The sequence below is a fragment of the Lichenostomus cassidix genome, chromosome 6, assembly GCF_008360975.1.
Source record: "Lichenostomus cassidix isolate B80296 chromosome 6, HeHo_3.0, whole genome shotgun sequence".
NCBI classification, from domain to species: Eukaryota; Metazoa; Chordata; class Aves; order Passeriformes; family Meliphagidae; genus Lichenostomus; species Lichenostomus cassidix.
Window position 1 is genome coordinate 26164338 of NC_139487.1, and position 16572 is coordinate 26180909.

General features: G+C 37.2%; 1 protein-coding gene across 2 annotated transcripts in view; it reads right to left on the reverse strand.

Moving 5' to 3' along the window:
• Nucleotides 1-16572, reverse strand: part of PARG (poly(ADP-ribose) glycohydrolase) — a 60546-nt gene that overhangs the window by 33030 nt on the left and 10944 nt on the right. For both annotated transcript variants that reach the window (XR_014852984.1, XM_085064117.1), the window contains exons 7-8: nt 15921-15995; nt 727-819 (exon numbers count right to left, since the gene is read on the reverse strand). Coding sequence is in view for 1 of the 2 variants with exons in the window: in XM_085064117.1 (XP_084920243.1) it covers nt 727-819; nt 15921-15995 (168 nt within the window). In the remaining variant the exon portion in view is untranslated. The remainder of the gene's footprint in view (nt 1-726; nt 820-15920; nt 15996-16572) is intronic.

Sequence of the window (16572 nt, forward strand, 5' to 3'; positions counted from 1 at the left end):
ATATTAATAGCTTGAAATTATGTATCTACTTCAGGACCCCACAGCATAACAAAGCAGGGAGAGATCTTCCCTGCTGATTCCCAACAGAACCAATTTAGAAAATGGTAATAAAGAAGTTTACAAATTGTTGTTACCCTGCTAATACGTTACCTACCATATATTCTAATTTGACCATCCCTATTCACTTTTATCAGCTTTACTACTTACAGAACTAATTCCCATGGCATCAATATAGAATTAGTTAAGGTTTGCATGTGTGCAAGTATTATATGCTCTAAACAGAATAAAGTACATTCCCAAGTAAATAAAGGCTTTATGAAAATACCACTTCTAAGATTTAAAAAAATTCTAAAATTAAAAATTAGATGGTTTGATTATTCAATTGTTCCAGTTTCTAAGTGTGATTTTACAACCTGAAATGCTGCATGGCCATTTCATTTAAGAAATGCAAGATGCAACTTCAGCATACAGAAAAGAAAGTGTTACCGAAGTTTAGGCTAAAACTATGACAGTGACTTTTTTTTTTACTATTACTATTTTTTTATACATTCTCTTACATAATTACAAATGTGTATTGTCCATTCCACTCCCTAGGTCTCATTCAATGCCAAAATTACAGCTTTTATTAAGAATATCACATGATCCTGATGTTTTGACCTTAGCCGTCAGCTGCAGTTTGCAGAAAAGTTGTCTGCCACAGAGCACTTCCTAGCTGTGTTTGCTTACCTGGGTGCAGATACTGGGGAGACAGAGTGCCAGCTTGACCATATCAGGAAGAATGGACTGGAACAGATGTTGAGCCTCTGCATCTTCAAGAATCTGTTAAAAAGAAAGAAAAACAAAAAGCTTTTTAGCTCATAAATAATGATTGAATGAAGAGTTTGTGAAAAGAGGACCCATCCAAAAGAAATGAGGAAAAAAATAGGTCCTCTTAACTTCATGCCTAATCTGCCACATTTTCACAGTAGCACCTCACTGAATTTACCATGCTATAATCCACTGACTGAAATACAGAAACAACCCTCAAAAGCTGCAGTTGAGGGAATATGTCACCAAATGCCCTTTAAAGAAGCCTTGAATAAGTTATTATTTGACTCTTTCCAAGGCAATGAACCAAATTCTCATCTGAAAAATCACTAGCTAAGCACAGAAGTACTGGAACTATTTACCTGAATTTCATATTCAGGTCACAGTCCAAGACAAGTACCTGTGACATCCTCCTATTAAGGACAGATAAAACCTATTAAGGCTCAGATCACTGGGCCTCTGCAGCAGCAACAGGAAATCCTTTGCAAGTGGATGCAATCCTGGGCATTTTCTGCCATCCATGCCCACCATGTTCCCTCAAGAATCAGAACCACCGGATTACATAACTGGTGCAGCCTGCCTGGTCCCATATGCTGAAGTTGCAATCTTTCCAGTCCCTTCTTGTAGGACAGCTGATACTTTGACTATTTCAGCTGCCTCTCCCTCTCTTCTAACATTCTTTTTGAGATGGGGAGACCAGAATTAACAATGCTGAAAACAAATGCTTCACGAGGCTTCTCAAAGTTTTTATACCTGAGAACCAACCACATCAAACCTTTCCTGTCCTGTTCTCAGTTCCCCCTGACACTTAAGCCCAGTGTTGATGTGTTTGGCTGCCAAAGCCCATCAAGCCAATATATTCAGAGCAAGTCCAGGATCTCCCTTCAAGTTGCAACTGCCAGTTCTGAGCTCAACATCCTGCATGCAGGGCTTAGATGAATCCACCCACACACCTATTCATGTATCACACACCTATTCTTCAAAGATGCAAGAGGTTCTTTCTGGCAGGCAATGCTCTTCTAAGAAAGGCAAGGCTAGGAGGTTATAAAGAGAAATGCAACATAAAGTGGCGCAGTTGCACTCTGTGAAGCAGCACAAAAGCCTCAAAACTCTCATTCTGCTCAATGAGCAAGCAGGCCGAAGGGAGATGAAGAGAAAAGCAAATTCTTCACCTCCCTATGCTGTGGAAGTTTTTCCTGTTATCTGCAGAAACAGGCATCAGATGTGACTGGCTGTCAGATTTGCATGCTGCATTCAAGGCAAAAAGCAAAAAAAGAAGAGAACACACAACTTGCACTACAGCTGGGGAACAGAAGACAAAGGTCACAGCTCAGTTGTCTGCCTCCCTCGTTCCCCTGCATCCAGGGAAGCTGTATTTGAGACCACTACCTTCTCCAATTTCTAGATTAAAATCCTTAAAATTCTGAAGTAGTTGCTTTATAACTACAGAACATTATTTTTCAAGTAACACTTAGAAAATTGATTTGATACCAATTTTGCACAAAACCAGCAGCAGACAGAATGGATTAAACAGCATGAAGGTATTATCAACTTCAATCTCTGCAAAACTTAAGACTAATGTGAAATCACATGGAGAGATCTTTTTAGTCATATTACCTGGGCTTTGTAAATCACATTTCCATGGAAAGTTTCACATAGACTTCGAAATATAAAAAAGACACTGGCAATTCTCTTGAGAAGAGGAAAATATAGTGCCTCTGACTCAAGACACGCTGTTCCTCATAAACACTGAAAATATTGTTTGAAGGCTAACAACTTCTGTTCTTCCAAGATCATTAAAATAACTGTAGAAACATCTTGGCTCTGTTCTCTGCCGCTCCAAGTAATATAAAGGGATAAGAGTACTCAGGAAGTTAAAAACCAAACAAACAAATGCTCAAAGCACAAACAACTTCTGTTTGGGCAAAACCCCAAGACCTACATAGTTACTTTCTATACCTTGTATATACTGCTTGTGGAGTAATAAAAATGAGGGTTTCATTTAATTTTTAAAATGAAACAAGAATTTACACAGAACAGCAAGCCCGGGAAACATGAAAATCATTTGGTATGACGAGGAATCTAATTAATACTCAAACTACTTCTGAAAGTAAATTTATTTTTATAATAGGAAATTAGCAACATGCATCTGTCTTTCCTGTTGCTAGCTACATATGCACCTACATATTTTCCCAGTGTAAGTCAAACACTGAAAATTGTGACCTAACCTTTAACATTATCTGCTCTAGCAGGAAACTTTGCTCTGTTCTTAGGCACAATGTTTTTAAGTGCCATAAAGCAACCAAATGAGCATTTAAAGTCTGGAATTTCAGATCTCAACTCATAAAATGAATACGTAAGTTACAGCTATTCAAAAACTGACATTTAACCTCAGATGTCTACCAGGCTGTCAAATTCTGATATTCTCTTCCCTTCGGGCAACACTTCCTCTCTTTTAAAGTTGACATATAAATAGTGGCTGCTATGCTTTGCTGACTGCCACCGACTATACAGTATCACTTATCTGGTGACACATTATGGCACCGGACTTTGTCACAGCTGTCAAGACTTCAACCTTTTCTTTATGCTTCTTTGAAAACAACATCATAATAGCATGAGACAATTTCTTCCTAAAACAGGCAGGCCAGCAATTGCACAGCTCAGCTCTGATGCAAAATACTTGACTATAAAGGTCACTTCTTCAACTCTGAAATCCTACTTTTTCTTCTTCTTACCTTCCTAATGATGTACCAGAGTATACTTTTTTTCCTATAGTATTTCTATGCATGACTTTTACTAGACTTCCACTAACGAAAAATATCAAAATTTAGATTCACTACTGCCCAAAGTGTTCTCATTGGCTTCTCATTATTCTTACATGTAAAAGAAGTGATTTTTTTTAAAAGTGTTAGGTGCCATGAGGACCCCACAACTTCAAAAATACAATAATTGTGAAATCACAGACCTTGTCAAGAAACTTGTAACTCAGCACTGTTTTCTATCAAATGGCCAGATCCATATAACTAAAGCTTACCCCATCTGCTCACAGACCCTTCCTGCACAGGTAACATTCCTTTGAGGTTTCTATGAAAAAGAGCACCTGCAAATCCCTGGCTGCTTGGCCCTCACAGCCTCTTCTGACCACTAGCAGGTGCAACTTTGTAGACCCACCACTGTCACTGCATATTCTCAGCTATGCTGAGTGCAACACAGAGCCTGCTGTTACCTGTGACAGTCTTTTCAGGCTTTGAAAGCAACAAAAAAAGAACACCCAGTCTTGGGAAGTAAAAGGATTCAGGGACGTGGAGTGCTGACAACACAGCTACATTTGGCAGACATCCCCCAATGCAAATACCAACCTGGAGAACCTAGCATCTGCCCAGAGAACACCTGGCCAAAGAAATGAAGGAAGATTTATTTAGAAGAAAACTCTCTTCAGGAAGCAGTGACATGTACTGATGTAAAATCCAGTGTATTTAGAGTGACATTACACATTCTACCTATTTGATGCTGCTGAAAGAAGGATGTGTCATTCTATCCACTCAAAAACACACACACACACACAACACCATATTTCATCAGCTCCCATGTTCATCTGACAATTTCCTGAGACCCTTCATCTTGCTGATTCTACAGGAAAATCACCTGTGGTGGGGGTAGTCTATGCAGTAATAAGTCAAAGCAGCCTACCAAAAAGTCATGCATTATTAGGTGTGTGCAGTGGGTTGTAAGGGACAAAGAACCAGTTATGACCCTTGCCACTGGGCTACAAAGGCAGGTATCAGTTGCAACTCTTCTCATTAAAAAAGCAGCAATGTTCTAGTCAGAATGAAGTTGTTAAAACAAGCACCTCACTTGGAAGTCAATCTGCTAGTACAGTAATGTCTATATGAATTCAATAATGTGCTTTTAATTGTGTACAACCTTTCCAAGGCTACAACTCTGCAAACATTAAAAGAATGAACAAACAACTTTTTAAAAGAACAAACATTTGTTCCATAACTTAAGGAATTCTAAAATATGAAATGATTGTCAACAAGTTTTGATAAAGGAAAATACATTAAGTACGAAAGCAATTTTGGTTTTGAACAATTGATCAGTTTCTCCTTTCCTTATTAGGCATTATTGTCCTTCACAGCTTCCTTCAGTATTTGAAATAAAACCACAAATACACTGACTTTATTCAGTGCTCCAATCATGCAAAATATGTAGGAATTAAATACATGCAGGGGTTATACCCTGAGGGAAAAGTATATGGAGTCAGAGTTGCAAAGCATGACCTGCCTTTTACCAAAGAAATAATTTGGCAATTTCATCACTATTTTCACTGGATTGACTGATTAAATGAACAGGACTTAGGGCTCCAATTCCTAAGATGCAAATGGCTCAGTGAGCCGTAGCAGAGGTATGAGCTCTTGGCCAAACCTGCATTGCAATTTAGCAAAATGAACATTTATCCTGCAGCAAAGAGTCCTGACTAAACACGGCTGTAAGTAATGGCCTCTTGTCATAAACCAGTCCTCCAAAATGCAGCAGACGAATATGCCTGACAGGCCTAATAAGAAGGATCTGAGGTAGCATGGGGTGATAGTGATGGTAGAGAGTTTAAATCTAAATCTGACAGCTCATCAAAGCAAACAAACTGCACATAGGCTACACAAATTTGGACAGCTCCATCTATCACGTGGGAAGGTACAGCCATCATGCCAACAGGCAGCAAGCATGCTAAGACAGAAATGGCTTAATGCTTTCAATTTGTTTGGTTTTATATCCCCATATTAACTTTTGTGGCAGGACAAGGACCAATTGAATCATGTTCTTAAGGATGAAGAGGAACACCAGAGTGCTTCCTTCAGACTATGTGTCTCTTATTTCCTAATTCTAATGGATTTTGACCTTCTGACTTTTTCCTTCACAGCTGCCATAATGCCTCATGCTGTCAGTGCTCTGAACCATCAGTTACTACACTAAACTGCCTTTCCAGTAACAAGTTTCCTAATGATATTAATGTAAGATATTAGATGGTTAGAGGTGATAATGCTGAACTAAATGATTGGACATGCCAAATAACTTGTATGTACTCTATTTACAGTAGATTCATTCTCCTAATTTTAGGAACAGTTTTTTTTCTTTTTCATTCTTCACTATCATCAATTTGTCCCAAATAAAATATCTCTGTGTATTTTTACAGGGTACTTGGAAGGCATTAAAGACTTCATTAAATACTTCAAAGCTGAAAGCATCATCCTTGCAGGTATTTTAAAAATGTGTGGATGTGGTGCTTAGGGACACAGTTTAGTGGTGGACTTGAGAGGGCTGGGTTGCTGGTTGAATCCTGTGAACTTAAGGATCCTTTCCAACTTAAATGGTTCTACGATTTTGAGACACTTAAACACCTGAGTGTACTCAATCACAACATGTGGCTGCTCCTTTATTGCCCTGAGCAATGTTGTCATTTTCTCCTCCTTCCAGAGCAGCCTGTACTTACTTAGTCGTTCTCCTGTCTCATCCAGAACTCACATGCTTTTTGCATATTGTTTAACACTTAAATATGGTGGAGTCTAAATCCATGACTAGAACTCCCCAGTGCCAACAAAACAACTAAGCCACTGTTTATGACATTGGAGTCTTTTACCTGAAAGTAACCAACCTCAGACTGGCAATCTGTACTCCCTTTCTTCCTCTAGTCCTTGTCATAAGTGCCTATAACATATAGAATTCTAAACACATACTTTTTCAGTCTGTTATTTGGAACAGCTGAAGAAAAACAAATAAACAAAAAAACACATACACAACAAAAAGATCCACAAAAGTTCTTATTAGGTGACTATAAAAACTAATCTATTTAAATTACACCCCCAAAACAAGCTTCACTAAATAGTACTCTCTACAAAGCCTTTTCTTCTGAACAGGGAGATCAACTCTACTTAAAGACATTGTGCCACAACTGTGAGCATACTCACACCTAGATAGAGACACCAGGCTGCAGCCCAGGAACTCATATGCCTCTGTAAAACAGACTCTTCATCATAATGTCCAATACTGCACATACTAAAAAGACAAACATAGAAGAAAAGCAGGGTAGGAGGTGTGGTGTGTGTGTGTATGTGGGCATTTTAGTTCCCATTTTATTAAGTCAATGAACTTCCAAAGCTGCAGGAAAGAATACTCTCATCTGCCTCCTCTAGTTCCCTTACAAAACTAATTCAGTAGGAAACACTTAGCTGTCAAATCCATCCCATCTATTGAGCACTTGTCTGATTAGAAACAAAAGGAAGGACAAAGTAATCTTTGGAGGAAAGAAGAAAGAAACCGTAACACTGGATTATGCAGAGAAGGATCTTATTTGAGAACAAGAATGCTTCTGACATTTATCAAAACCACAAACTGACACTTCAAAAGGAAAAAAGAAGACAGCTTACAAGGCAGAGGTTAATTTGGTTTTGTTTAATTTTTTTCCCCCCAAAGGCTCATTCATGTCTTCTGCCAATCTAACCCTGGAATAATCAATCTCTCAGGTGTATCATCCTTAACAACTGCTGCGTTGCTCTCAAAGCTTTTAAACATTCTAAATAAAATCTGAGAGAAGAATATGTGTTTATTTTTCAATCTCCTCTTAATGGTTTTAGAAGCCCAGTTTATACTTCCAAGGAACTGGCAATCTAACCTCAGCCATTTTCACTACCCTTCAGGCCACCAGTAGCTTCTACCTGTATGCTCTTGCAGCATAATTCTATCATGGGTAGAAGCATCACAACCATTTCCAAAGCAGTGGCAGAGTTCTGGGATGAAAAGTCAAATACTACTTTCTAGCTACTTTCAAGTCATTCTTGGGAAGTAGAGCAGTGGAGAGGACAATGACCTTGTCTCCACAGCAAAACTGTAATATGAGGGAAAAATAAAACCCTTTCACCTGCCTGATACAAGTTACAAGTGAAAGTGATGTTTCCAGGCATACTTATCTCTCTGAATACAGAAATAAGGGAAAAATATTTACTACTGCTATGATATTAAAAACATTTTTCAAAAACATAGTGTAGAAGCATTTCAAAGCCATCAGATACGAAATATGTTTTGCAACCAGTTTAGAAACCTTGGCATGAAAAGCTTCATGAGACAACACAACTGTTACCCTTATGAAAACTGTACTTTCTTTAACATGCCAGGAAAATAAAAAAACAAAGAAAAAAAACCAACCAAACAAACAAAAAACAAACACAAAATCAAAAAACCCCCAAAAAATCAACACAATACCATTGCAGATTCTAAAAAATCTATAGACCGTTTTTTGCCTTACTTGCAGTATTTTACAGACTCAAAATGACCAATAATTAAAGAAATATATTCGGTAATTACTATTATATTGGCCAAATAAGACCCTCAGACCATCTTGAGGGTACACACCTTGCACCTTTGTAAACCTGCTCTTTAAAGAATGCATAGCAGCAGTAACAAACCCTCCTAGGAAGCAATATAAGCAAATTCAGTTTTTCAGATGAAAAGGAAGGAGAAAAAAATCAGGAATATAGTTATAATACACTTCATTTACACTTCATAGTCATCCTAACAATTCCAATGCCTCTTCATCACTTCCCTACTTACATGCACACCTTTTCAATAAGCATTTCTCTTGAAAGCTTTGATCATCAGGGTTAGTTTTGTGGGGCTTTTTTATTCTAACTGCTTGATACATTATAAATAAAATTTTTAAAAATGCAAAAGCACAAAGCAGATAAGGAAAGCCCCCCCACAAGCAAAAGAAGCTTCTCATACTCATTTGGGATACATAGGTGAGCACAGACAAATGATGACTTACACATAATCCAATGGAAGTCAAGAAATCTATTCAACAGTCGTCTGACCCCAACACAAAACAAAGCAAATATCAGAAGGCAGCCTTTAAACCCAGAACTTTTACATTTACTAGGGCTTTTTTCTTTTCTTTTTCAAACAGGAATGTTCTCAATACATAGTTTCATAGTGAAAAACTATGAAAGAGATGCTCAGAATGTGTCTTTACATAGATCTTTATTAAAGCATTAAGTATCCACAAGCACTTGAGACACAATATAATTATATCTCTGCACCTGCTATGTGCAGATTTCCCTTCCCTGGTAATTCCAACTGAACAATCATTGCGACAGTGCTTACAAAACACCACTTAAAAATACTCAACTGTTCTACCAAGAAAGTACAGAAAACTAAGAATAAGCCTGTAATTCAATGCTCTTGCTCCTCTACAATGCTTAGTTTCTAATGTTTTGAATGTGTACAAGATGCATATTCCCCCCACCACAGAAAAGCTCACCTTTTTGTTCAATATGGGAATAAATTCCTTTCTGCTGCTGTGAAAAGAAAACCCTTCACGGCACACTCAAAAGACCCTTTCAGTTTAGATTTTAAAAAGGTAATCTGATGTAATGAAAATTGCTTGAAAACATCTGGACTGAAGTAAAATCCAACAAGGAGCAATGGATAGGCTATTTTCAGCCTTGGGACATTCTGTTTCTTGCTTAAAAGCCTACATTTGTAATGCTGACATCTCTATACAATGCTCACTTCTGTTAGTACTGTCCAGACAATTATAAAAATGATTTATCAAAAACCCAGTCACCAGAACAATTTGGTACTTCAAAATTCCTTCAATTCCAGAATCACTGATTGCTGTAATCACTTTTTCAAGTAGGTCATTCAAATAACAAAACATACAGGAAAGACTGACATAGCTCATAAGATCCACAAGGAGACGGGAGTGGGGTGAAGCCTTATTAGAACATAAAGATTTCCTAAGATACACACATACTTAACTGTAGCAGTGTTTTGTGTTTGGTCTTTTTCAAATGAATGAAAATCTAAAGCTCAACCATAACCCAACTAGACTATACTGCATTTGCATTGGAAGCACATTTTTCAAAACTGCCCAGGTAATTTGAAAAAATTTTTAAGTTAATTTTGAGGTTATTAAACATAAAACTATATACCCACAAAGGCTGGGTGGTTCCGTGGCAATTTTGCAATTGAAGTAGAGTATTTCATTGACAAGACAGTTCTTAATTTTATTCAGTTATCTCAAAATGCAACCAATTCTTCCTAGAGAGGAAGCAGACACACCACCAATATTTGCACATCTTATTGTTCTGCTCAGTTCTCTATCGTTTAGTATGCTCTGTCTCAACTCAATTACTTGTATCTGACATTTTCTGAAAAGTAACAAGTTCAGGCAAAAAGTGCTAGTACACTGGTAAGAGCATACATTTAAATGAGAAGCAACACTTTTTGGTTAAAAAGTGCACTAAGCACATTCTGTAGATACTATCCCAGGTTTTACAGGTTTGCACTACAATTCAGCAACACACGTGTGCTAAGCGTTTCAGCAAAATACATCAGTGTTCTTCTATTTATTTTAATTATTCTTAAGTGCAAAGCATTGACTAACAGAAACAAGACTCATTGTAACAAGCTCCATCAGTCCTCACTTTCAGAATACTCTCTTACATTCTAGAACCTGCACACAACACCTGCAATAGAAAAAGTGGTATTTTAGACAGTGTGTGTGCACATACCCACATAAATACTGCTAGGTCAAAATTAAAATGGTAAGGATTTGTGAAAACAAAAACCAATTTCTAGTACAATAGCTAACTTCAATTTTGCAGGAAAAGGGAACCAGACTTTTGGAAGACCAAAACATATATAATATGGATGTTTGGCATTTGGGGAAAATAGAAAAAGCTGTATTTATGAATTAAATTCTTTACATATTTATCTTATTACTTAGTTTATGTATTCTTAAATTATATTTATGGAAAATTTTAAAAAGGCATTAAGTGAAGTTCTAAAAACTGACAAATAAGAGACTTGCATTTAAAAGCAGATGGTAACAAAGTCTCACATCCCAGCTGTTCTGGACTTCTAAAAGGATCCAGAATCCACCAGCACCCATTGTGTAAATTTTAGTGGGGAGAAGTGAGAAATTTAATTCATTTTCTAATCTTGTATCAAAACTAATTACAGCTGTAATTCTGTGACAACTATTTTTAAAGGGTGAAGAAAAATAGCAATATATTCATTCCTTCAGTCTGACAAGTGACTTTGTATTTTTGCTACATGGCTTTTTATCAGACCTCAGGATAAGCTGAGATTTGTGCCACAAAAAAACCCCAACTGCTAACAATAAGTTTTGAGGCTAAAACCAGTGAACTCACGCTTGACTGGAAAAGGAGAAAGGAGCACAGATAAAGTGGTCTGGTGCATTCTTCCCTCATGCTGAAGGTTCTTCTCTGTAATTACTTATAAAAAGGGAAGAGGCTGGTCTTTTTAGAAATCATTATCATTTTTCTTTCAATCTCATAGGAAAATCCAAAGGTAAAAGTTATACAACTTCTTTCATAATATAAAAGGATTTCCTGAATGCTGAATTTACATGGGAATCAACAGCAAATATGCAATTACTGGCCATTAGATAGACTGATTGGCTTCAAACAGCTTTCCCTAAAGACAAAAAGACCACAAGGCATCCATACACAGGCACTGCAGACAAACACATGCTTTTTTCTATACCAGAAGCAAATCTAACAGTTGGAAACTGAGTATTACACAGTGGAAAGTGACTTTGTAAAGATACTGATAGCATATCCCCTTTGAGTAGACCTACTTGAGTCAAGTAGGCACCAAGGGTTTAAAGAGAGCCTGGCAAAGCAAATTTTGAAAGGCATAAGTGCCTTAAGTGATTCAAGCATTTAAAATGTCAATGACCTTTAGTATTTTTTTCCCCTCTTAAAAAAGGCTATTGTATGGATGCCATACCTTTCTGTCAGCAACATCTCATATTGCACACTATGCAACAACAGACCCTGCATGACTAAACAGAGCAATAGCACATCAACAATGAAAGCACATCAACAAAAGATTCCTAGAAAAGTCTAACAGCAAAAAACGCAAGTAATCAGCAGCACTTCTTCACTTTCAGTAATCAGTTTCAGAAATTCCCAGAGCCCATCAAAATATCTCTGTGGGTGTCAATAAGATCTTTGTAATAGCAATTTCTCCAAATTCCTTCAAAACCTGATGTAGGGCCACAGCATCCTCTAGCTCCCCTGCCAAGGGATTCCACAGCCTTCTCTACAGTATCTCAATAATTACTTTTGTCTGGTGTTGAAACCCTTATCTGCTAGGAACACTCATCTGGTGTCCCTTAACTGCTGTACTAGAAGAATCAGTCATTTCCTCTTCAGCCTCTCCAACACTCATTTTGGACACCACTGTTACACCCATTATTCATGCCCCTCAACTAAGATGAAAAGGTGAAATGATCCTAACTAACTTAGATATTCCTCCTACGGAAACTATTACAGACCTTTACACCATTCCTGACTCCTCTCACTGTATCTTCTCTTTTTCCCAAACTTTCCACTGAGATGATTAAAGTCAAAGTTTTCAGACAAATAAAAACAGTTTTGGATACACTGTGTTGAATCTGCAAGACGTATAGTGATCCATTTTTCAGACCACTTGCAGAAGCTCAGAGACGATCTCTGCCTGTGACACACAAATTTACCTAAACCTAATCTTTGGTCTATGCCATTTTCAGATTTAAACACCCTTCTGTTCCTGAAAGAGCACAGCAGATGTAAGCAGTAAGAGGAAGAGTTCATTAACAAGAATTATGCTTAAGATCTAAGTGACTTTAAAGCAATATAATAAAAATAAAGCATGTCCAGCACAAGCAGGCCCAATCTAAAGCAGCAAACCACAGAACTGTCAAACGATAGACCCTCACTTTTCCCTTTAGATAAAGTTGCTGTTGTCACAGATCATGACTTAACCAGACTTTATATTTCATGCACTTGGAAAAAAGAAAAATAACTTGGTCTTGCCTGGAAGTGGAGAGGCAAATCTAGAAGAAAGAAAAATAAAAACTGCAAGAGTCATAGCACTGTTGAGCAAAAGCATGTACTTAATACCCAGCCCATCATCATTCCCAGAAATAAAGCCCATCTATAACACATTGTGGGTTTCAATACAGCTCCTTCCATAGTGGTTTCCTCACATTTCCTTTTCTGCTTGTTGCTTATGCTTTCCTGGCTTCTAGGTAAGTTCTGGAAAAACAGATGCAAGGATGACTTCCAAGTGACAAGAATTTTGCACATACAAAGAAAAACGTTAGCACTAATAACTTTCATCCACTAAGTAATAACTTGAAGAAATCCTAAGCCTGTATGCTAATATTAACAAACATATGGCAAACCAAATTAATATGACACTGTGGCAATTCTGTAGAGAACAATGAAACTGTCTGAAGTAAATAAGCCACCAAGATCTTTACATATATTGTTCTATGAACAAGTTCTATGTTCTAAGTACAAGTTCTATGGAATTTTCAAAAGAAACAAAAAAAAAATCCAAACTTCCAAATTTACTTCACTGTACAAACAGGAATTTTACTTCCACACATTAATTGACATTCAAGGGAATCTTTTGAAAAGTGTGAGGGCTCCCTCTTCTGACAACACTGACCAAACTGCAGAACTGGTAAGCCGTGTTATTACAGAAAAAATCTTGGCTCACATATGTGATATTTATTTCCTATTAGTTAAGAAAGTTGAGAGTGTTTTAATCTTAAAGGAAAATAAACCTAAGGCCAAGAAACTGGTAATTATTGTTATTGTAAGAAAATTTATTTGGATCTTACAAAGTAGTGTTTTAAAATAATGCATATTTTTATAGCGTAACTTGCAAGGAACTACCTAAAACTGGAAACTCAATACTGATATGACAGTATTGAAGAGATTAATAGATGAGGTGAGCTATGTCCATAATCAGAAGATAAAATAACAAATGGCACTTTATAACCAAACGTGAACCTATTGAAGTAATATCTGAACAATCGTTAGAACAGACACCACTGGATTTGTGAACACAGCTCCCTTCTAAATCACACAATAGAGTCCTTGGTTAAGCAGGCACTGAAACCCAGTAGTGCACAATGATACAAATACATATCTGACAATCACAGACTCTGTTTTAATCTTTTTCTTTTAACATATATTTGTGACCACTTCTCCTTGTGTTGAGCTGCTGCCACTCCCTTTGGGCTGACTACTCAGGCCAGCTTTCCTTTTTACCAACCCCTTTTTATCTCAAACTTGGCAGGGCAAATATCACCTGAAACAGTTCTTCTGTACCCTCAAAATCACAGGATAAACAAGAAAATACACAGGCCAATGGTAAGTCCTTAATCATTAACTCCCTAATACAGTAAATTCAAAAGCATTACAATTCACTACGGCCAGTAGATTAAGGCCATTTCCACAGAGGACGTCAACTTTCACACAAGAACTGCTCACTTAAGCAGACTGCAAGCAATCTTTGAAAGCAGATACCTTGTTAGTTTACAAAACTTGGAAAGCTCACACACCCCTTTATAACATAAAAGATTCAAGCATTTCTCTGCAAAATGTATCCCCTCCACATGTCCTGTTCACTAAACTCAATACATTCAACAGAGCAAGCCAGGGCTTGTTTTTGCTCCTGTGGTCCACAAAAGGCAACTGCATCACAAGCACTTCACTTCTTATTTAATATACTGCTGCACACTCTTAACTTCATCTAAAACCTGTGTATGAAACAGATCTCCTCCCTTCATCTGAGAAACACACAAATAAACCATAATTCCCAGGATACAGCAATTTCCTTTTCATCCTCATGAAAGATTGATGCCCGATCCATAGTTTATTTCCCTATTGTTCTATCTCCTCTGGAGACAGCTGATATTACTTACGCTCTCTGGCTGATGATCTCTGAATCTAATCACCCAGAGTCTCCCAAATCCCAAATGCACAGTGTGAACACATCCGGACAAGCTCAGTTGTGCTCGTAGCAATATGATGCAAATCTGGTATGCTCCTGAGCCAGGTTTTTAACTGTATAGCACTCATACTTTTAAAACATTCTAATTTAATATGGATATTTCAATAACACAAGACTGAACAGCTGAACAGGCCAAGTTAATTTCACTCAGCACAAGAGTCAATAGGAGCAGAGACCAAATGTCCACAGCCTTTACCATGGAGACATGTCAGCGACCCCAGGGACGAGAAGGGGGAGCATCAAATCAGCAAGGTGGGTGAGCACAGCAGCTCTCGTGGCTTGCAAATATGGTAGCACTGGCATTTTTATAGGTACCTTTTGTCAATAGTACAATAGTGTGCTGCATGCAAAAAAAACCTCATTCTGTGAAAGAGTAGTCCTCACACAAAATGAAAATAGGCAACAGAGAGAACAGAACAGCTCCTCTGATCACATGGCCTAAGCAGACATCTATTTACATACACAACTAACCAAATTCACTTCAAATCAAATTTAGTTTCCACTGAATCTTAACAGAGCTTAGCAAGCCCCTCCTAAGAGAACAAGCACATGTTTTAGAAGTACTTCTGAAGTGTTGTAGAAAAATACAACTATTTCTACTGTATCTCTTTTAATCTTTTATTATGCGTTAATTAGCATAGTTTCTGATTGTCAGTCAGGATGTATATTATTATTAATAGTCCAACTCGCACTTGAGACCTACTATTAACTTCTCTATTCCATCCTCCCCATGAAAGTAGTAATACCTAATACTCGAAGCCATAAAAAACAACCCAATCTTTCAAAGCCTCTACAGTTTAAATTCATCATATCACCAAACAGCAAAATTTTCCTGCTAGACCAGCAAAGCACAATCTATACAAACACCACTGCAATACACCATTGAAGCTGTATAAAAAAGGAAAAAAAGACCAACACTTTTTAAGACAAAAAAACATTACACTGGAAATATTAATATAATTTCTTAATAAATCAAGTTTTCATAAAACAGAGAAAGGACATTTCTCACCTTACCTTCAGGAACTTAGGTATTACTGAAGCACCCAAATAACATGTATAAGATTTAAAATTAAGCCAGTTTATAAAGTATAATTCTTGTTTCAGCTGAAGTTATCAGCCAAATAACTGCTCACTTAGATGAGAAATGCAAACATTTACTCTTGAAAATGGAAATAAAGCCACAAGCATTGAGACATATAGGCAAAGTATTACTTTTCTTCCTATTTTAAATCAACTTGCTTTACCTTTTCACAGAAGTCAGTAAGAGCTGTGAAGTCCCATTTCTTGGAGTAAGCAACATTGTACCTCAGTATGGCCTCCTAGAGAAAGAGCACAACAAAATAGAGCTTAGAGATAATCACTAATGGAAGAAAAACCATTTTAAGAAATTTCCTTGTTGAAGGAACAGCACCATCTGGTGGCTAAAACCTGCCTCAGAGCCTACCTCAATACATAACACTGTATTAATATAGTGCAAATCGTTGATACTGAACCCTCGATTTAGCAGCAAATAAGCTTCAGTCTACAGGGTTTTTTTTTCTCCTAACACAAAACAAGACAAGGCATGTTTGTATCTCCCAACAAACAAGATAAATGCTCCCCACACCATGCTTGCTCTTGCTAAAAGTACCAATAAAATGTATTCAAGGTATAAAAGCATTATAACAGAAGTTGTCCCAGTTTAGGAACATAAAGAATCAAAACCACAGCAAAATTAAATAGACCCTTTACAACAACACCACCCTTAAGAAATTCACAAAGAAAAAATAACCAAATAAAATAACATCAAGGGACGTCTTGTTAGCTGCTGGGGAAGCTCTATTTGCTCATTTGAAGCTTATCTATGGCTTTTGCATCCTCCTCCTTCCCTGACTTTCAGGTATAACTTAAATTACA